Below are 23240 nucleotides of genomic sequence, written 5' to 3'. Positions count from 1 at the left end.
TCAGCAGATACTATTTCACACTCACTAGGATAGTGAAAATAAAAAACAGAGTCCAGAAGCAGCCAACGAGTTCCCGTCGTGGCTCAGTGGTTAACAAATCCTACTCGGAACCATGGCCTCGCTCAGTGGGTTAAGGATCTGGCGTTGTTGTGACTGTGGTGTAGTCCGGCGGCTACAGCTCCAATTGGACCCCTAGCCTGGGAACCTCCATATGCCCTGGGTGTGGCCCTAGAAAAGGCAAAAAGACAAACAAACAAACAAAAAACCAGAAACAACCAACTTTGGGAAAGATGTAGGGAATTTGGAACCCTTGTACGGTGCTGGTAGAACTGTAAAATGGTGAGGCCACTTTGGAAAAGAGTTTGGCGGGTCCTCAAAATTTTAGAGATAGGGTGACCATGTGGGCCAGCAATTCGTAGTTACACATCCAAGTGAAGTGCAAACATGTGTCCATGCTACTTGGACACGTGTATTCACAGCAGATGAAAGGCTAAACCAGATGTAGTGTGTTCATATGATGGAATATTATTTGGCCACAAAAGGAAACCAAATATTGATACTGTTACAACATGGATGAATCTTGGGGATGTTATGCTTAATGAATGAAGCCGGAAACAAAAGATAACATGTTGCATGATTCCATTTATATGAAATGTCCATAAATCCATATTTATGGACAATAGATAAGTGGTTGCCAGGAGATGAAGGAAAAAGGGGATATGAAGTGACTATAATGAGTAAAGGATTTCTTTCTTTTTTTTCTTTCTCTCCCTCTTTTTTTTTTTTTTTTTTTTTTCCCACAGCATATGGAAGTTTCTAGGCTAGGGATGAAATCCGAGCTACAGCTGCTGGCTTACACCACGGCAATGCCAGATCGGAGCCATATCTGTAACCGACACCAGAGCTCATGGCAACGATGGATCCTTAACCCACTGAGCGAGGTCAGGGATCGAACCCATGTCCTCACAGATCCTAGTCGGATTCGTTTGCACTGAGCCATGACTGGAACTCCTAAAGTGTTTCTTTTGGTGCTAATGAAAATGATCTAAAATTGATTGTGGTGGAGTTCCCGTCGTGGCTCAGTGGTTAACGAATCCACACTAGGAACCATGAGGTTGCGAGTTTGATCCCTGGCCTTGCTCAGTGGGTTAAGGATCCAGTATTGCCGTGAGCTGTGGTGTAGGTCAAAAAAATAAAAAATTTTTAAAAATGATCTAAAATTGATTGTGGTGATAGTTGCCTATCTTCATGAACATACTAAAACCATGAAATGTATACTTTAAGAGGGTGAATTTTATGTTATATGAATTATATTTCAATAAGGCTATAATTAAAGAAATATAGAAAACATAGGCTTATTCCCTTACTGTTTTCTTAACAAAATGTAGCACACTACACATAATTTTGAACTCTGCTTTTTTTTCCCCGTAATATATCTTGGCATTCTTTCCATATTAGTACATTGAACTCCTCTTCGTTATCTTTTATGCCCCTGTAGTACTCAGTTGTGTAACTGTACTCTTTTTAATTCAACAAGTTTCCTATGTAGGTGGCATTTGGGTAGTTTTAAATATTTTGATATTAAAAACAATGCCGCAATTAATAACTCTGTGCGTTTGTTGTTTTATTTTTTACAGATGTATCCCCAGAGTAACCTCTTTTAAAAGAGATAACTGATGGAGTTCCCCTGTGGCTCAGCAGTAATGAACCCGGCTGGTATCCATGAAGATGCAGGTTTGATCCCTGGCCTCGATCAAAGGGTTAAGGATCCATTGTCGCCACGAGTTGTTCGATCCCTGGCCTTGCTCAGTGGGTTGGGGATAGGGCTTTGCCATGAGTTGTGGTGTAGGTTGCAGATGCAGCTCAGATCTAGTGTTGCTGTGGCTGTGGTGTAGGCAAGCGGCTGCAGCTCTGATTTGACTCCTAGCCTGGAAACTTACATATGCCACAGGTGCAGCCACTGGGGATAAAAAAAATGGGGAAATAATGATTTGGGAGCAATTGCCGATTTATCTGAAAAAATTAAGTTAGATTCCCTACTTCATACTATATAAAAAGTTATTCCTACCTTATGACATATAAAAGATTAGTAGATTAGAAAGCTGAACATGAAAAACCCAAACTATAAAAATACTGGGAAAACTATGTTGAGAATATATTTATGAATTTGGAGGTGAGAAAGGCCTTCTTGGACAAGATGAAAAGTCCAGAAGCTATGAAAAGATAGGTAAGTTGACAATTATAATGTAATACTTCTGTAAGTAAATAACATTATTAATATTATTAAAATTAAATGCCAAATAGTAAATTGGAAGAAATTACACCATACATAACATACAGAAGATTATATCCAGAATACTTAAGAGCACCTCCAAATCCATAATAGAAGACAACCAATGACAAATTGGCAAAAGATGTATAAAATTCACAGAAGATGAAATACGAACAGCTAAGAAAAATATGAAAAGATTCCTAACCTCACTAACATTCAGGGAAATGCTTATTAAGATGACATTGGAGTTCCGGTCGTGGCACAGTGGTTAACGAATCCGACTAGGAACCATGAGGTTGCGGGTTCAATCCCTGGCCTCGCTCAGTGGGTTAAGGATCTGGCGTTGCCGTGAGCTGTGGTGTAGGTCGCAGATGTGGCTCGGATCCTACGTTGCTGTGGCTCTGGCGTAGGCTGGCGGCTACAGCTCCGATTCGACCCCTAGCCTGGGAATCTCCATATGCCGTGGGAGCGGCCTAAGAAATGGCAAAAAGAAAAAAAAAAAAAAAAAGATGACATTAATAGGAGTTCTCTGGTGGCTCAGTGGGTTAAGGATCTAGTGTTGTCACTGCTGTGGCTCTGGTAACTGCTATGGCATAGGTTCGATCTCTGGCCTGGGAAACTTCCACATACTGCAGATGCGGCCAAAAAAATGACATTTATATATGATAATCTTTTGTCCATCAGACTGGCAGACATAAAGAAGATTGATAAAAGTCAGCATTGGCAAGGAGGGACAGAAATGAGTATGTACATACACTGTTGGTGTATCATTGGGTGTTACTTTTTGAGAGTAGTTTGTCAATATCTATTACAATGAATAAGTGTTGGTGACTGTTGATCTAATAATTGTAAGGGGATAGGTAAGTCTGAAAAATCACTCATATACGTGTCTAAATAGATAGATATGCATGTTCCTTGCAATGTTGCATGTTGCTTGTAAATAATGAAAAACTTTAATAATCTGAACATTTACTGGAGTTCCCTCATGGCTCAGCAGGTTAAGGATCAGGTGTTGTCACTGCTGCGGCTCTGGTTATAGCTGTAGCTAGAGTTGGATCCCTGGCCCAGGAACTTCCACATGATCCTGTTAAGGCTAAACAAAACAAAACAAACAAACAAACAAACAAACAACCTAACCATCTACCAAAATGGAGCACTATGTGGAAGTAAAAAAGAATGAGGTAAAGCCATATGTGTTGACTATACTATTAAGGAAAAGGGCAAGTTCAGAATAAATGTACCAAATGATTTTATCCGTGTGAGGACGATATAACAGAGGCACATCTTTCTGCATGTTCGTAGATGCGTAGAAAAATGTCTGAAAGGATTCATACAAAGCTGGTAACAATAGTTTGTCCTGGAGAGGTGTAGGATCGTGTGTGTGTGTTGGAGGGAGGAGAAGCTGAGGGGTTACTTTTATCTGTATCTTTAAAAAAATTATAACCAGAAATTTTTTTTTTTTTTTTGCTTTTTAGGGCCACACCCTTGGCATATGGAGGTTCCCAGGCTACGGGTTGAATCGGAGCTACAGCTGCTGGCTTACACCACAGCCACAGCAACATAGGATCTGAGCCGCGTCTGTGACCTGTATCACAGCTCGTGGCAATGCCACATCCTTAATGCACTGAGCGAGGTCAGGGATCGAACCCGTAACCTCATGGTTCGTAGTCAGATTTGTTTCTGCTGCACCACAACAAGAACTCTTATAGCCAGAATTTTATTGGAGTGGTTTGAAAAAATAAGCAAGAAATAAAAAGAAGGGTAATGTTTGGAGATAGCATTGAAAATTCTAAAAATGAATTCAGTTGATAATGGCATAGAAGTGTAGGGGCATTTGCTAATGTCTTATAGACATGGTTAGCCAGCACTGATAGCAAAAAAACATATGCTTTGGAGTAAGATGGGCTTGGATTTGAATTCTAGTTCTTCCTCTTACTGTGTGAACGTGGGCAAGTCATTTAACCTCTCTGAGCTCTGTGATAATAAATGGAACTTACCTCAGAGGGCTGTTATGAGGATCGAGGAGAGAACACAGGTAAAAATCTCTAGCACATAGTAGGTGCTCAGTTAAGTGGTGAGGAGTATTATTATTATTATTATTATTAGCGGTGGTTAAAATTAGGGTCTGTAATCCAAAAGGAGTGAGAAGCAGATGAATGGTGGCCACATAGTACTGAATCACCCAGATGTAATCTGCAGACTAGATCTTCTCATCATCAAGAATTCTTCATTACTTGCAGCAGTTATTCCTACTCTTCTTCATTTGTTAATCCATCCATTCACTCATTCATTCAGTAATTTTGGGGGGAAGGAGGAGCCTGCCCACAGCATGCACAAGTTTCCAGGCCAGGAATTGAACCCGATCCACAGCAGTGACAACACAATCCTTAGGTCACCAGGGGACTCCTCATTCAATAGGTATTTATTGGGCATTTCTTATGTTAGGCTCTAAACCTGTAACGTTAGAAATAGACAACTGTCCCTATTTTTCGGGAGCTGACATCTTCCCCCAATGGGAAGAAGAAACACATAGCTAGCTGACAACAGAGCCTGGAAGTTACCCATCTGGGCATTGGACCAGACAATCTGGGTCTGATTTCCATCTCTATGACTTACTAGCTCTGTGACCTTAGATGAATTATTTAACCTCTTTGGTCCCATCATCTATAAAATGACTTGACAATAGTTCCTACTAGTTTAGAGGATACAGAGATAAAGTATTTTGTCCAGTACCTGGCACATGGCAACACTAGTAAATGTTTTAGGCGTGCCCAGGGAACGCGGAAGTTCCCAGGCTAGGGATCAAACCCATGCCACAGCAGCAACCCAAACCATAGCAGGAAACACTGGATCCTTAACCCGCTGTGCCCCTAGGGAACGCCAGTGTCAGGCATTTCTATTTCCAGGCAATGACGACATTGTGCAGTCAGTGTCCCCGAAGGGGACTTCCCAGAGAAGGGCGTGTCCACCAGATCTAAACGTACTTGACTATCTAGCAAATTACACACAGTCAGTGATAATGAATCCTTCTGTTACTTTTCCCTTTTATTTATTTTTATTTTATTTTGGGGCCCCACCTGCAGCACATGCAAGTTTCCAGGCCCAAGACTCAATCTGAGCCACAGCTGAGAGCTACGCTGCCCCTGCTGCAATGCTGGAAACTTTGACCCACTGTGCTGGGCTGGGAATAGGACCTGCCCCTCCGCAGCCACCCGAGCTGCTGCAGTTGGATTCTTAACCCATTCTAAGGCTCAGGGACCCCTCTTCCCCAGGATGGAAACTACTGATCTAGGAAAAAAAGAAGGAAAGGAGAGAAGGAGAGGAGGAAGCAGACAGTTTAGAGCAACTACAAATGTTAGGGATTAGGTGCTTTATCGCTACAGCCCTTCTGATGTGCCATGAGGCTGGTCTACTGTCTTCGTTTTAGAGATAAGTGAACAGGAGCTCAAAGAGGTTAAATAATGTGTTCTGGGTCTAGAGCTCATCTGAGCCAGAATTCCAGGTCGTCTGATTCTCTGCCTGGACCTCTTGCCTGGATGTCAACCTGCATCTCATGAGAGTCTGAGACAGGAGTCAAACTTCTGTTTATAGTACCCTCCTGTATATTTCTTAGCCAGGAGAGGGATCATGGCAAGGACCCATTGGAGCAATGATCCCTGATCCCCGTCTTCCCAGGTCCCAGGAGGGGAAGGTAGCTGCTCATCGGCTCTGCACCTCTCATTGTCTGCTTTCTGTGTCAGCTAAAATTTCATCTTACATCTAACCACCACTTGGGTTCAAGCTACTGCCTGACACTGACGTTTCGTGGACATAGTATGATTGTTCCTGTATGTCTCTATTGATGAGGGTCCTATTGTTGTATTAAAAGCTATTATTAAAAGGGGATAGTTAGTGAGAGAGGGACTAAGCTGGGGGATTATGGCTGAGGACATAAGGGTGTCTGTTCTTGGTGGAGTCTTCCCAAGGACCCTTAGCAAGGAAGCCAGCACCCAGGTTGGGACTTTTCCATGTCTCCAAGTGCCTGGAAGCCGATGATCAGGCCCTGGTGGGGGGAGAGGTCCCTTGATTCTTGTCCTTCCCCCATAACCTGCACTGAAGCTGTCCCTTATTGAAGGACAGAGAAGTATGAAGCCATGACCCTACTCCTTGGTCCCTTCTCCCCCTTGAGAATCTGGCTCCAGAGAGAAAGAGAGAAAGAACCCTAACACTCCTGAGTACTGTCAGCTGATTTTCAAGTTGGGATACATGGTCTGACAGCCATGTCTGCACTTATAAGAACCACAGGATAGAATTTTGAGATGGCTCTTGGGCATCTATCCGGACATAACTCTACTTAAAAGAGACACATGCACCCGCATGTTCATTGCAGCACTATTCACAATAGCCAGGACATGGAAACAACCCAAATGTCCATCGACAGATGACTGGATTCGGAAGATGTGGTATATATACACAATGGAATACTACTCAGCCATAAAAAAGAATGACATAATGCCATTTGCAGCAACATGGATGGAACTAGAGAATCTCATCCTGAGTGAAATGAGCCAGAAAGACAAAGACAAATACCATATGATATCACTTATAACTGGAATCTAATATCCAGCACAAATGAACATCTCCTCAGAAAAGAAAATCATGGACTTGGAGAAAAGACTTGTGGCTGCCTGCTGGGAGGGGGAGGGAGTGGGAGCTTGGGCTTATCAGACACAACTTAGAATAGATTTACAAGGAGATCCTGCTGAATAGCATTGAGAACTTTGTCTAGATACTCATGTTGCAACAGAACAAAGGGTGGGGGAAAAATGTAATTGTAATGTATACATGTAAGGATAACCTGATCCCCTTGCTGTACAGTGGGAAAATTAAAAAAAAAAAAAGAATTTTGAGATGGAATTTATCCAGGAAAATTTGGTTTATCTACTCCACGCCTGTTGTCCACCTTCTGGGTTGTTGTGAAGAATAAAATGAAATACCAAATGAGGAAGTACCTAGTCAACTTTAAAATGCAGCAAACTTTTTTAATTGAAGTATAGCTGATTTGCAGTCTTGTTAGTTTCAGGTGTACAGACAGTGATTCTGTTTTAAAAAATGCAGCAAACTTACTGTCATTAGTATTACAGGATCTTGAGGCTGGAACGGATGGTAAGGATGGTCTAGTCTAATCCCCTAAGTGTAGCAGGAAGCTTTCTGTAGTGCTTCGGACCAGTTGCTAGCCAGAATCTACTAGCATACTTGCAGTGACAGGGAGGTCATTCCCTGAAAAGTAGCCCCCTTTTCTGGTCAGCGCTGAGAAATTTTTTTTTTTTTTTTTTGTCTTTTTGCCTTTTCTATGGCCACTTCTGCGGCATATGGAGGTTCCCAGGCTAGGGGTCTAATTGGAGCTGTAGCCGCCGGCCTACACCACAGCCACAGCAACACGGGATCCAAGCTGTGTCTGCAACCTACACCACAGCTCTCGGCAACGCCAGATCCTTAACCCCTGAGCAAGGCCAGGGATCAAACCCGCAACCTCATGGTTCTTAGTTGGATTTGTTAACCACTGTACCACGACGGGAACTCCATTTTTTTTTTTTTTTAAGGTTTTTAGGGCCACATCCTCAGCATATGGAAGTTCCCAGGCAAGGGGGTCAAATCAGAGCTGAGTCTTCGACCTACACCACAGCTCACAGCAACGCCCTACCCTTAACCCACTGATCGAGGCCAGGGATCAAACCCACATCCTCATGGATACTAGTCGGATTTGTTTCCACTGCACCAAAACAGGAACTCCCTTTTTTTTGAGGGCCGAACCCTCGGTATGTGGAGGTTCCCAGGGTAGGGTCGAATCAGAGCTGTAGCCACCAGCCTACACAGCCATAGCAATGCTGGATTCTTTTTTGTGTGTGTGTGTGTGTGTGTGTGTGTGTGTGTGTGTGTGTATGTGTCTTTTTGTCTTTTTGTTGTTGTTGCTATTTCTTGGGCCGCTCCCGCGGCATATGGAGGTTCCCAGGCTAGGGGTTGAATCAGAGCTGTAGCCACCGGCCTACACCAGAGCCACAGCAACGCGGGATCCGAGCCGCGTCTGCAACCTACACCACAGCTCACGGCAACGCCGGATCGTTAACCCACTGAGCAAGGGCAGGGACCGAACCCGCAACCTCATGGTTCCTAGTCGGATTCGTTAACCACTGCGCCACGACGGGAACTCCCCATTTTTTTAAAGCTTTATTGAAGTATAGTTGGTTTACAATGTTGTGATAATTTGTGCTGTTCTTTAGGTTGAGTCGAAGTCTTTCTTTCTTTTTTTTTTTTTTTTTTACTTAATGAATTTTATTACATTTACTGGTATACAACAATCATCACAATCAAACCCTACAGCATGTCCATCCCAAACCCTTAGTATATCCCCCCACCCCCCAACTTGTCTCACTTGGAAACCATAAGTTTTCCAAAGTCTATGAGTCAGTATCTGTTCTACAAAGAAGAAGTTCATTGTGTCCTTTTTTAAGATTCCACATGTAAGTATTTGATGTTAGTGTCTCACTGTATGGCTGACTTCACTTAGCATGAAAATTTCTAGGTCCATCCATGTTGCTAAAAATGCTGTCATTTCTTTCCTTTTAATGGCTGAGTAATATTCCACTGTGTATATGTACCACATCTTCTGGATCCACTCCTCTGTCGATGGACATTTAGGATGTTTCCATGTCTTGGCTGTTGCAAATAGTACTGCAATGAACACTGGAGTACATGTGTCTTTTTGAGCCATGGCTTTCTCTGGAGAGATGCCCAGGAGTGGGCTTGCTGGATCAAATGGGAGTTCTATTTTTAGTTTTCTGAGGAATCTCCATACTTCTTTCCACAGTGGTTGCACCAATTTACAATCCCACCAACAGTGTAATAGGGTTCCTTTTCTTCCACACCCTCTCCAGCACTTACTGTTTGTAGACTTCTGGATGATGGCCATTCTGGCTGGTGTAAGGTGGCACCTCATCGTGGTTTTGATTTGCATTTCTCTAATAATGAGTGATGTTGAACATCTTTTCACGTGTTTTTTGGCCATCTGTATGCCTTTTTTGGAGAATTGTCTGTTTAGATCTCTGCCCTTTTTTTTTTTTTTTTTTGTCTTTTTAGCTATTTCTTGGGCTGCTCCCACGGCATATGGAGGCTAGGGGTTGAATTGGAGCTGTAGCCGCCAGCCTACGCCAGAGCCACAGCAACACGGGATCCTGGAACCTACACCACAGCTCACGGCAACGCCGGATCGTTAACCCACTGAGCAAGGGCAGGGACCGAACCCGCAACCTCATGGTTCCTAGTCGGATTCGTTAACCACTGCGCCACGACGGGAACTCCTCCGCCCATTTTTTGATGAGGTTGTTTGTTTTTTTGGTATTGAGTGATAGGAAGTGTTTATAAATTTTGGAGATTAATCCCTTGTCAGTCGATTCATTTGCAAATATGTTCTCTCATTCTGTGGGTTGTCTTTTTGTTTTGTTTAGGGTTTCCTTTGCTGTGCAGAAATTTTAAGTTTCATTAAGTCCCATTTGTTTATTTTTGTTTTTACTAAGAGGTGGATCTGAGAAGATGTTGCTGTCGTTTATGTCAGAGAGTGTTTGGCCTTTGCTTTCCTCTAAGAGTTTTATAGTATCTGGTTTTATATCTAGGTCTTTAATCCATTTTGAGTTTATTTTTGTGTATGGTGTTAGGGAGTGTTCTAATTTCATTCTTTTCCATGTGGCTGTCCAGTTTTCCCAGCACCTCTTATCGAACAGCTGTTTTTTCTCCACTGTATTGAAGTCTGTCTTTCTGCAAGCTCTGGGCATACAGCACATTTGTACCCACTGACCTCCAGGGTTTGAGGACAGTCTTCACAGCCCAAGACATCTTTTTTCCCCCCAGAGTATTGTTGCCTGATATTTACATCAGAAAATAATTTTCACATTCTTCATTCCCTGAGACTCCACCCACTCCAAGCTGGTCAGTGTTCCCTTGCAAATAATGGTGCCCGGAACAAACACAGTTAGCACTCACTGCTGATGTGAACTGGTCAGGGCAAAGTGCAGGACAAATCTCACCTTCTGTAATTCACACACTGTGACTCTTATTCCCCCCCGACCCATGGCAAAATCTACCAAACATTACTTTGTGCCTTTTTTCTGTTGTTGCTGAATCGCAGCTGCTGCTGCCAGCCACAGCCACAGCTACAGCCACAACAGATCCAAGCTGCATCTGTGACCTACATCACAGCTCATGGCAATGCTGGCTCCTTAACCCAGTGAGCGAGGCCAGGCATCGAACCCTCATCCTCATGGATACTAGTTGGGTTCATTACTGCTGAGCCATGATGGAGACTCCTTCCTTCTTCCCTTCTTCTTTCTTTCCTCTTCTGTCTGACTGTCTTCTCTCATGTGGAAGTTCCTGGACCAGGGATCGAACCTGAGCCACAGCAGTGCCAATGCCCAGTCCTTAACCACTAGGCCACCAAGGAACTCCTAAACCCCTCCTTTGCATGGGGAGCTCTATGTGTTTAGATCAACAGCCTGAACTTTTCTGAGTGACCTTGATCCACACGGCCTGGCTTCAAGCCCAGGATTATCAATGGCAGTAAACTATGCCTCTCACTCACTAGAAGGAGCCCCTTCCCTAGAGGGCATCAGCATCTGCTATCTTTATGGTCCCTGCCTCATGTTAGTCATCACCAGACAGAGGGTGCAGCAGACTGCCCAATCCAGGACAAAGGTCTCCACGTCCAGCACACAGCTGCTCATCCAGAAAAAGTCATTTAATGAGAGATTGGGGAAGCTACCCTGCTCGCTCTCTCAAAGGCACACTAGCCATTCAAAGATAATAACTGGTCATACAGCTCAAGTCTGTGCATAGGTCCTTCTCCAAAGTTAACAAGATTTGGGACAAAACTGAAAATAGATATCTACCTAAATTACTTAAAATTATAAGTCATTCCAACTGTTAACTTTAACATATTCTACTCTACCTTAACAAATATACATCTTTACGGACATGGAAGGTCAGGTTCAAATTTAGAATTCCTGGCGTCCTCAGATTTATATACCAGAATGAGGTGGTGGAGGTGCACTGGCTCTGGCCCACCTGCCCTCTTTTTCTTTCTTGTTTTCTTTTTTTAGTTTTGCTTTTTCCTTTTTTTTTACCCCCCTGTCTTTTTTTGCCATTTCTAGGGCCGCTCCTGTGGCATATGGAGATTCCCAGGCTAGGGGTCAAAACTGAGCTGTAGCCGCCAGCCTATGCCACAGTCACAGCAACGCCAGATCCGAGCCATATCTGCCATCTACACCACAGCTTATGGCAATGCCGGATCCTTAACCCACTGAGCGAGGCCAGGGATCGAACCCGCAACCTCATCGTTCTTAGTCGGATTCGCTAACCACTGAGCCACGATGGGAACTCCTTGCTTTTTCTTTTTTAAGGCAGTAGGTGCAAAATATGGAAGTTCCCAGAGCTAGGGGTCGACTGAAGCTGCATCTTCAGGCCTACACCACAGCCATGGGAACACAGGATCCAAGCCACTGCACAGACTACGCTGCAGCTTGCGGCAACACTGGAGCCTTAACCCACTGAGTGAGGCATCCTCATGGATACTAGTCCAGTTCTTAAACCTCCTGAGCCTCAACAGGAACTCTTTCTTTTTCTTTCTTTCTTTCTTTCTTTCTTTCTTTCTTTCTTTCTCTTTCTCTCTCTCTCTCTCTCTCCCTCTCTCCCTCTCTCTCTCTCTCTCTCCCTCTCTCCCTCTCTCTCTCTCTCTCTCTCTCTCTCTCCCTCCCTCCCTCCCTCTCTCTCTCCGTCTCTCTCTCTCTCTCTTTCTTTTTTTTTATGGCCACACCTATGGCATATGGAAGTTCCCAGGCAGGGACTGAATCCAAGCTGCATCTGGAGCAACGTTAGGTCCTTTAACCCACTGCGCCCCTGCCCAGGATGGAACCATGCCTCTGAAGCTCCCCTGTCCCGCCACCTCCAGCTACTTCGGTGGGATTCTTAATTCACTGAGCCACAGGGGGAATTCCCAACCCACCCTCTTTTCCCATCTCTGTCCTGCACTAGGATTCTCTTAAGTTATATGCCACCTCTCCCAAACACCACTGCCTCTTACCCATTTTTATGGATCCCCAAACTATGTCCTAGAGAGGATGGACCTGGGAAGAGGCCACAGCCTCCAGCCATTTCGGGAGGGAATTCTGGCGTCACAAGTTTCCAGAACTTGGTTCTGAAGGAGGGGTAGGGACACCAGGTAGGCATGTCCGCTGGACCCCGTGGAAGCAATATGGCCAGAGCTGGGGTAGAGCTGCGCTTCTAATGTGTGGTGCCTATGCGCCGGTCCAAGTGTGGTATTGCCTGCCCATCATCTTTCCTCTCCCTTCACAGGTGCAAGAACTTTTGCTGCATCCCCAGCATCTATCACGGTTCGTGGCACTTAAAAGTCACATCGAACATAGGTGCTTAAGGGAAAGTACATCAGAAACCGTTCCACACACTTCATTTAAACTTTTCTTAGCCATTACACACACGGAGGCTGTGAGGTCTAAAGAGGCTTGAGTGACTTGCCCAAGGTCACACAGCTAGAAGAGGTAGAGGCTGGATTTGCAGTCACTCCACCTCCTCTCTTGCCCTTCTTTTATTATTCTTTCTTTGCCTCTGTGCTGGTGCCCCTCTACTAGCCGGGCCTTTCCCGCCCTCCTCCTGTCCCCTCTTTGCACAACTTCTCAGTTTTGCTCCCGAGCTCTGGCAGCCCTCTCCGCTCCTCCTCTAGCCTCCTCTGGCGCCGCGCTCCCCCACCCTTTGCGAAGCCCCGCCCCTCCCCTCCGGGCGACGTCACGTGCCGCCCCATCCCCCCGCGCCTGCGCACAGCTTATTTCCCGCTGTCAGGATGAGGAGGCGGAGGTCGGCGTTCGGGTCCGTCTCTGCCCGCGGCTGTGGCGGCGCCGGCGGCTCCAGCCTTAGCGGTTCCTCCCTGGGCGGCGGCGGCGGCGGCTCGGTCGACGCCTCCTCCGCCAGCTGAGCCCGCAACGCCGCTTCCCCGCCCATCCCCGCTCCCCGAGGCCGGCCGCCCGGCCATGGCGCAGCCGGGCCCGGCTCCCCAGCCTGACGGTGAGGCGCCCACCATGGCAGGCGCGGCGGGCGCGGCCTGCCCGGCGCCGGCGTCGCGGGGGGACCTCGGGGCGGCGGGAAGGGCGCGCGCAGGCCCCGGGCGTGACCCTGCCGGGCGGAGGCGGGAGCGCGCGGGCTGCGACGCCGGCTGCGCGAGAGCGCGGTGCGGGGGCCTGGGCGGCCGTCGCTGGGGAGGGGGCGGGAGGCGCCAGCGGCAGCACTGGCTGGGGGCGGGGTGGGGGCGGGGTGGGGGGGCGGCGCTGCGGGGGACCCGGCCGAAGCTGGGGAGCGTAGGGAGGGAGCTGCTGTGGCTGGCGGCGCGACCGGCACGTGGGTTCTACTTGTGGAGGATGGAAATTAGGAACATGTGCTATATTCGTTAAAGGGAAAAGAAATTGCTTAGGTAGTGGTGGTGTGCCCTCCCCACGCCCCGCCCCCCTATCCCGGTCTCAGAGCGCTTTGTACACAATTTTGTTTCATAAAACTAGCTGGGATCAGTAACAGGATTTAGTCGCCTTGAGGCAGAGTGGCCTAATGGTAAGTGCTGGGGCCTGGGAGTCTAAAGGACCTTCTGTAACAGGCACTATGCAAATGTCTTAGCCTCTTTGAACTTCAGTGTTCTCCAAAGAGGTTAATTCGTGCCTTTGTATTTTATCTGTGTAGGAGACCACATGTTTTCTGTTAAGTGATTAGCATTAAGGCGATGTTTGGGAATAATGAGGAGAATGGTGTTTGAGGATGCTGAAGTGGAGGAAACGTGTCTTTTAGAGCACTTATACCCAAGGAAGGAAAAAGAACCTCATCCTAAATGGTCCAGGTTGGTTGTCAGAGTCCTTCATGACCTTCTGGGAAGTGGACTAAGATCTTCAGAGATTGACCACATGGTTGCAGGTTTTATTACCTGCAGTTAGTTTTGGAAAGAATGTACTTGGTCTTTAGCAAGGGGTGAGAGAATTCTTTCAGGTGGCTTTTTATGATCAGCGTGTGTGCCTAGCATTTTTAAGTGTGAGTGGAATGTTGGGAGTTGGTGCTGTGAACTTAGTAGGTGCTTTAAAACGTGCCTTTAAGGTTGTCTCTTAAAATAGTCTTTCATGGAAACCTTACTCTCTCTCCTTGCCTTTGGGGAACCTGGAACTGTTATCAGATTTTATTGCTAACTGCTTTCTTGGAAGTGTGCATCAAAGCCTGTTAGTCTCTGGTTTTAGGTTTTGTTTTTTTGTTTTGGTCTTTTGTCTTTTTTAGGACCGCATATGGAGGTTCCTAGGCTTGGGGTCCAATCGGAGCTGTAGCCGCCAGCCTACGGCACAGCCACAGCCATGCCAGATCCAATCCTTAACCCACTGAGTGAGGCCAGGAATGGAACCGGCAACCTCATGGTTCTTAGTCGGATTCGTTTCCTCTGCGCCACGACTGGAACTCCTGGTTTTAGGTTTTGTTAGTTGCCTAAGGAGAGATGTCTAGTACCCACATCTGGAGTTGTGTAAGAATCTGTGTGCTATTTATGTTTCAGAAGAAGAGAAGGGAGGCATTTCTGGTGGGCTGTTAGGAAATGGGGATGTTTTCAGGCTACATTTTAATTCTCACCTTTTGCATTTGGTCAGGGAAGGAAACTGTGCTTTTCTACAAAAACGTCTTTGTTATTGCAGACAGTGGCAGAATAGAGAGAACCCCGGTGGCTTCTGGTTCTGATCTGGAGTGGTAGGTATACTTAGCTGGCTGCTGCCTTCTCTTGAGTTGCATGGAAACAAACATCTAGGGCTAGGGTGGCTCAGGTGACATGACAGTCTGGAATAAAAATTCCCTGCCTCTTTCAGATGTGAATGGTCTTCCTTGTAAATAGGCATAAGTGACTAAGCACTTGAAAGAGGCTAGGAAAAATTAGTGTTAGGAAATCTTTTATTCTTGCTATTCTTAGTACTGGCTTATTCTCTATTTTTCAAATTCTGTACCTGTCAGATAAGATTTAGTTTGCATAGATTGCAGTCCTTATTTTCAATTAGGGTGCTAATGAGCAGCCACAGCTACTGTTTATAAAAGGAGAGAATATTCCATGTGTTGGAGTGCTTCGTGTCAGTGTCTTCTTAGAAGTTCATCTTGGGGATTTAATTTTTCTCTTTGGCTGAACTTAAAATAGATCACTTCTTAACACTTTAGCTTTGGGCACACTTGAATTTCCTAGGCTTGCTGATATTTAAAAAAAAAAAAAGATTGCAGGGATTTCCTGTCGTGGCTCAGCTGTAATGAACCCAGCTAGTATCCATGAAGGCTTGGGTTAGATCCCTGACCTGGATCAGTGGGTTAAGGATATGGTGTAGCCGTTATCTGTGGTGTAGGTCGAAGACAGAGCTCGGATCCTCAGTTGCTGTGGCTGTGGTGTAGGCTGGCAGCTGCACCTTCTTATTCGACCCCTAGCCTGGGAACCTCCATATGCCTGGGTGCAGTCCTGAAAGAAAGTGGTTGCAGAATTCTTTTGAGTCAAACTGGCAGTGAAAGATAACTTAGTTTTTGACTTTAGTCTTGCTTATATCCCATTTTAGAAGCAGTTGTCTTTTATATTGGCATTGTTTTTTCTTTTCTTTCCTAAAAGGCTGCACCTGCCACATATGTAAGTTCCCAGGCTAGGGGTCGACTCGGAGCTGCAGCTTCTGGCCTGTACCACAGCCACAGCAGTGCAGGATCTGAGCTGCATCTGCGACCTGCACCATAGCTCGAGGCAATGCCAGATCCTTAACCCACTGAGCAAGGCCAGGGATCTAACCTGCATTCTCATGGATTCTAGTCGTATTCGTTTTTGCTGAGACACAACGGGAACTCCTGTTTTTTTTTTTTTTTTTTTTCTTTGACATATATTTATTTTTCATGGATGTTGATTTGTGTGTAAAACAACAGGATAAAATGTAATTTTCTTTTAATTCTCTTTAATTCTTTCTTTTGTAACTTTAAAAAAAGTTTTTTTGTTGTAAATATAGTAAAATTACGATGTGTTAGTTTCAAATGTATAGCAAAGTGATTGTTATACATACATATATGTTCTTTTATATGTAGTAGTGTGTATATGTTGATCCCAAATTTCTAATTTATCCTCCCCCACTGTTTTGTAAGTTTTTTGAAAACTTTTTTTTAAAGATACTTTTTAGTTTACTCATTTAGAACAAAAGTAACTTTAATAGTCAAGCAAATTTCAGATGATAATTTCATTTGTATCTTGAGAATTCAGACTATAATGTAAAAACTTTGAAATTTCAGTATTTTAAAATCTAAGTTGTACTCTTAGAAGCATTTGCTCCTATTTCACTTTTTTTTTTTTTAAATTTTAAAAACACTCTTCTAAAATACTTCCATTAGGGAGTTCCCATCGTGGCGCAGTGGTTAACGAATCCAACTAGTAACCATGAAGTTGCGGGTTCGGTCCCTGCCCTTGCTCAGTGGGTTAACGATCCGGCATTGCCGTGAGCTGTGGTGTAGGTTACAGATGCGGCTCAGATCCTGCATTGCTGTGGCTCTGGCATAGGCCAGGGGCTACAGCTCCTATTTGACTCCTAGCCTGGGAACCTCCATATGCCGCAGGAGCGGCCCAAAGAAATAGCAAAATGACAAAAAAATAAAATAAAATAAAATTCTTCCATTAAAGTATGGATATAAAGAAGTATGTTTTCTCCCATCTCCCAGAGGAAACCAATAAGTTTTCCGTCCTTTTTTTTTCATTTTTAAAAATTTTATTGGCATGTAGTTGATTTACAAAGTTTCAAAATGTTACAGATCTACCTCTTTCTTGTTAATTTGTGCTGTACAGCAAAGAGATTCAGTTGTATACTCACATACACACATCTACATCCATTCTTTTTCAGATTCTTTTCCAATATAGGTTATCACAGAGTATTGAGTAGAGTCGCCTATGCTATATATTTAGTAAGTCCCTGTTGATCATCCATTCCATATATGACAGCAGTGTGCATCTGCCAATTCTAAATCCCTAATCCATCCCTCCTCCTAGTCTTTCCTCTGTGGTACCATAGGTTTATCTTCGAGGTGTGTGAATATGTTTCTGTTTTGTAAATAAGTTCATTTGTATCATTTTTTTAGATTCCACAGATAAGTGATATACGATATTTGTCTTTTTTGGTTGACTTACTTCACTTAGTACGATAATCTCTAGGCCCATCTAGGTTGCAGCGAGTGACATTATTTTATTCTTTTTTATGATTGAGTAATATTCCATTGTATATATGTACCACATCTTCGTTATCCATTCCTCTATCAGTGGACATTTAGGTTGCTTCCCCATCTTGGCTGTTGTAAATAGCGCTGCAGCAAACATCAGGGTGCATGTATCTTTTCAAATTATGTTTTTCTCTAGATATATGCCCAGGAGTGGGATTACTAGATCTTATAGTATTTCCATTTTTTACTTTTTTCTGTGGTTACACAGATCTTTTCCCCCTGAAATGGACATGATTTACACACATGGGTCTTCAGCTTGCCTATTTCACTTATAAAAGTTATCTATAATTATTGACTACTTGAAAATGGTCATGTGGCCATGTAATGTTGCTATGGGCACTATATGCATATCTCAAATCTTTATATCACTGAGGTGAGTAGGAGTATAATATTATTTCTATTTTATTGCTGAGGAAACTAAAGCACAGGGAAGTTAAAAGTGCCTCGAGTTATACAGCTAAAAAGTGAGGGGAGCCAGGATTCAAATCCAGGTGATCAGAGCCTTCTGGTCTGTTTACTAAATCATGGACTCCTTTCAAGTTCAGTGTTACAGTTGTACCTCTTTCTTGTTAATGTTCTGTCACATGCATGTACCGCACATGATTTGTTTGCCTCTGTCTTTGTTGATGGACAAGTAGATTGCTCTCACTTTTTTCATTTCATAAGCAGTTCTGTATTAGATATTCTTGTACATATTTTTCAGCTACTCTTGCTTTTGCTTCTTTAAGACTTCTGAATTAAAAGGGCTTGAGCTCTGAGTGATTTAAATTTTAATAGCTATTGCTAGACTACTCTCAAAAAGTATCAATTTACATACTTGCCAACAGTATATGAGAGGGTGGATTTCCCCTACACTCTTAAAAGCCTTGGATAATGTCAGTTATTTTGAATTTGTGTCTTCTGACAGACAAAAAAAAAGATATTCTTCAGTTAACAAATATTTGCATGTCTAGGCTGTGCCAAGCTCTATGGTAGGCTCTAGGAAATAAAATGACGAAGAAAACGAAACCCAGTCCCTGTTCCTAGGTAGTGAATCAGAAGGCCATGAATTAGATGATCCCACAGACAAGTATAGAACTATTTGTTTAACAAATATGAATGTGTACTATTTGCCAGGCACAATTCTAGATATTTGGAATATGTCAGTGGGCAACACAGATGGTAAATAACTCTGTCCTAGTGTGGGAGAAACAGATTTTTTTTTTTTTAATTTTTATTATTTTTGTCTTTTTGCTATTTCTTTGGGCCGCTCCCGAGGCATATGGAGGTTCCCAGGCTAGGGGGCGAATCGGAGCTGTAGCCACTGGCCTACGCCAGAGCCACAGCAACGCGGGATCTGAGCCACATCTGCGAGCTACACCACAGCTCATGGCAACGCCGGATCATTAACCCACTGAGCAAGGACAGGGACCGAACCCGCAACCTCATGGTTCCTAGTTGGATTCGTTAACCACTGCGCCACGACGGGAACTCCCAGAAACAGATATTAAACAAATACAGCAAAACACATGGATTGTTTGGTTATAAGTGCTATGGAAGAAATAAAGCAGGGTAAAAGAAAGGGGGATAGACTGTTGTTTTTTGTTTTTTTTTGTTTTTTTTTTTTGTCTTTTGTCTTTTTGTCTGTTGTTGTTGTTGTTGCTATTTCTTGGGCCGCTCCCGCAGCACATGGAGGTTCCCAGGCTAGGGGTTGAATCGGAGCTGTAGCCACCGGCCTACGCCAGAGCCACAGCAACTCGGGATCCGAGCCGCGTCTGTGACCTACACCACAGCTCACGGCAACGCTGGATCGTTAACCCACTGAGCAAGGGCAGGGACCGAACCCGCAACCTCATGGTTCCTAGTCGGATTCGTTAACCACTGCGCCACGACGGGAACTCCCCTTTTTTTTTTTTTTTTGTCTTTGGATAGACTGGTTTTAAACAGGGTGACCAGATCAGCCTTATTGAGAAGATGACATTTGACCAAAGACTTGGAGATAGAACTAATAGGAGGTCATCTGGAGGAAGAGTGTTCCAGAGAGAGAGGGTCGATTTTTGCAAATGCCTTAGGAAAGGAACATGTCTGCCAAGTTTGAGGGATGGCATGGAGGTCAGTGTGGCTAGAATGAAAAATTATTGGGGTAGTGGGTGGGAGGAGGTGGGAGAAGAAGAGAGAGGAGTGTAGTAGAATATAAGTAAGGGGCTGGGGGCAGGTCTTGTAGGGCCCTAGAAGCATTGTAAAGATTGGCTTTTGCTATGGGGAATCATTGAGAAAGTTTTGAGCAGAGGAGTGATGTGATCTGACTTATGTTAAAAAAAAAAAAAAAAAAAAAAAAAAAAAAAAAACCACAACCACCTCCATTCTGGCTGCTAGATTGGCAGCAGAGTAAGGAAGGCAAGGGAGGCATAAATCCTGAAAAAAGATGATGAAACTTGGGTTGGGGTCTACGCTGGAGGTTCTGTTTTGAAGACATGGCCAACAGGATTTGGATTAGGTGTAGAATGCAAGAAAGAGGCGAGTCAAAGATCACTCAAAGGTTTTTGAGCTGAGCACCTGTGAAAGGTACACAACATTATAATTGAGAAATTTGGCCCATTTAGTGAGTACAGGAAAGGTTTCTGAGGAAGTGGCCCTAGAGCTGAGATCCAGTGGATGAGCAGGAGTTCCTTTTTTGAAAGAAGCACGATGAGTAAGAGAGGTCAGTGTGCCTGGTAGAGGGAAATGAGAGGGTCAGATAGGTCTGGGCTGGTCTAAGTGAGCGTTAGCTTTAGAGCTCTAGGGGAAGCCATTGAAGGGGTTTAAGCAAGTAGGTAAAATGATAGCTTTTTAATTTATACTTTTCTGATAGTGATTATATTTATTTTTTTCTTTTGTTGTGCAGAAAGCTTTAATTTTAATATAGACCCAACCATTTAAAAAATATTATAGGGAGTTTCCATTGTGGCTCAGCAGTTCACAAACCTGACTAGTGTCCATGAGGATGTGGGTTTGATCCTTGGCCTCTTTCAGTGGGTTAAGGATCTCATGTTGCTGTGAGCTATGACATAGGTGGCGGACGTGGCTCGGATCCCACGTTGCTGTGGCTGTGGTGTAGGTTGTCAGTCGTGGTTCTCCGATTTGACCCCTAACCTAGGAACTTCCATATGTTGCAGGTTTAGGCTTAAAAAGCAAAAAACAAAACAAAACTCATAAAAAAATTTATGGTTTCTGAGTTTCTTGTTTTTAGGAAGATCTCCCCGTTCAGTGCCCATGTGTTTTGTTGGTTGGTTGGTTTTTGTTTTTGGGTTTTTTTTTTGGCTGTGTCTATAGCATGCCAGAGTTCCTGGGCAGGGATTGAACCTGAGCCACAACAGTAACAATGCGGGATCCTTAACCTGCTGGGCTACCAGGGAACTCTCCTGACACCCATCTTTATTAAAAAAAACAAAAACACAACCAGTACATCTCGTTTTTATCACTTTTATAGTTTTGTCTTTTATATTTAGTACTTTATTATTCTTTATTTTTTTACTTTTTTTTTTTTTTTTTTTTTGCTTTTTAGGGCTGTACTAGTGGCATGTAGAGGTTCCCAGGCTAGGGGTCTGATCAGAGCGACAGCTGCTGGCCTGCCCCACAGCTACAGCAACGCAGGATCTGAGCCTTGTCTGCGACCTACACCATAGCTGACGGCAGCGCTGACGGCAACTCACTGAGCAAGGCCAGGGATCGAACCTGAAACCTCATGGTTCCTAATGGGATTGTTTCCGCTGCGCCATTATGGGAACTCCTGTTTTTTATTTTTATTAAAGTATAGTTGATTTACAATGTTGTGCCAGTTTCTGCTGTACAGCAAAGTGACTCAGTTATACCCACATATGCATTCTTTTTTTAAAATATTTTTCTTCTTTTTTTTTTTTTCTTTTTAGGGCTGAACCTGTAGCATATGGAAGTTCCCAGGCTAGGGGTTGAATTGGAGCTGCAGCTGCCTGTGTCACAGCCAAAGCAGGATCTGAGCCTCGTCTATGACCTATACCACATTTTGTAACAATGCTGGATCCTTAACTCACTGAGCAAGGCCAGAGATTGAACCCATATCTTCATGGGTAGTGGTTGGGTCCTTAACCCACTGAACCACAACAGGAACTCCTTTTTTTTGTATTCTTTTCCATCATGGTCTGTAACAAGAGATTGGATGTATAGTTCCCTGTGCTGTACAGTGGGACCTTGAGGTTTATCCATTCTAAATGTGATAGTTTGTATCTACTAACCACAAACCCCCAGTCTATCCCACTCCCTCCTTCCTCCCCCTTGGCAGCCACAAGTCTGTTATATTTAGTACTTTAGACCATCTGCAATTTATTTATTTTTAAATTTAACAGGTGAAGTTTAAAGAATTAACTAAAAAGGAGATTATGTAAGAAAAAAGAAAACTTTAAAGAATGCTGGAATAGGAGATACAGGGAGCAGCTACTGCCTCTAGGGCTAAGGAAGAACACCCAAGGAAGGAACAGATCTTCAAGAGGCCGCCCCTGGAACTGGGATCCAAACTTTGTTGGAGAAGGTGCAGCTGTGGCCCTATGAAGGGCAGAGTTCATTGAGGAACCACATCTGCAGAACTTCCTGGAAAGCTGTTCTCTGGCTTGCTGGGGGAAGCTGCCTGCACCTGGAATGTATTTTTGATGTGACATAGGCTCTAACTTTATTTTTCTTCTGAATGGATAAAGTCAATTGTTTCAATTTATTCATTAAGCTATATATTTAGTTTATTATTATTTTTTTAGGGGCGCACCTGGGGCATATGGAAGTTCCCAGGCTAGGGGTTGAATCGGAGCTACAGCTGCCGGCCTACATCACAGCCAGAGCATCTCAGGACCTGAGCCTCATCTGCGACCTACACCACAGCTCATGGCAATGCCCTATCCCTAACCCACTGAGCAGGGCCAGGGATTGACCTATATCCTCATGGATACTAGTCAGGTTCATTTCCGCTGCGCCACAGCGGGAACTCCTGGTTTGTTTATTATTACTTGATAAATCTCCCAACCACTAAACTTGATCCGAAGCACAAAAACCCTGAGCTTACTTACTCCACTGTCCACCTACTTCAGTGTTCTGACATAGAGTAGCTGGGATTGTGTAATATCCTTTAATTTGTATATCTTACCTGATTACCTGTGGATGGAACTGCATTTGAATCTTAAGTGCTCTGATTTCTGAAGTATCTTGACTACATCATACAGTAGTTTTTTATTCAGTGAAATTTGATGGGCTCTTTGTATATAATCAATCATTAGATTGAATTTAGTCTTCATAGGAGTATTCAGTAAACATTTATTTTGTTTATTTTTGTATTGTAAGGTTGTGCCAGGTAATGTGGAGAGGCCTTAGAAGGGGAGGAACAAGATGTTCTGATTTTAGGAATTTTATGATCTAGTGGAAGAATGGGCCTTAGGCACACTGCCGTGGAATGAGGAGGTGCCTAGTGATAGAAGATAGTCCGCCTCTGTTAGAGGGCAGGGGAAACTGTTACTGCAAGTAAAAGAACAGGAAAAGCTATGAAGGACGGTGCCTTTGTTCAGTTTTCTCATTAGATACTTGAGTCTCTTTCAAGTGGTAGAGTGATTTCTATTTGAATGCCTCTGGAGAGAGAAGGAACTCACTATCTCCTAGCTTTGATTAGTTC

General features: G+C 44.0%; 1 protein-coding gene across 24 annotated transcripts in view; it reads left to right on the top strand.

Moving 5' to 3' along the window:
* Positions 1-23240, top strand: part of RABEP1 (rabaptin, RAB GTPase binding effector protein 1) — a 265849-nt gene that overhangs the window by 136487 nt on the left and 106122 nt on the right. For 17 of the 24 annotated variants that reach the window (XR_014821745.1, XR_014821741.1, XR_014821744.1 and 14 more), the window contains exon 1: positions 13132-13375. The exons of 3 other annotated variants lie outside the window; for them this stretch is intronic. Coding sequence is in view for 7 of the 21 variants with exons in the window: in XM_084985862.1 (XP_084841988.1) it covers positions 13342-13375 (34 nt within the window). In the remaining 14 variants the exon portion in view is untranslated. Of the gene's footprint in view, positions 1-1637; positions 1735-13131; positions 13376-23240 lie in introns of those variants that run through there. 4 more of the 24 variants (XR_014821746.1, XM_084985859.1, XM_084985856.1 and 1 more) reach the window with 1 other exon arrangement.

This window comes from Sus scrofa, chromosome 12 (assembly GCF_054392235.1).
Source record: "Sus scrofa isolate SSC_HxYL_T2T_F1_AM1 chromosome 12, Sscrofa_HxYL_maternal_Yorkshire_Landrace_v2.0, whole genome shotgun sequence".
In the NCBI taxonomy this organism is placed as follows: domain Eukaryota; kingdom Metazoa; phylum Chordata; class Mammalia; order Artiodactyla; family Suidae; genus Sus; species Sus scrofa.
This window is presented reverse-complemented; position numbering and strand designations above follow the sequence as displayed.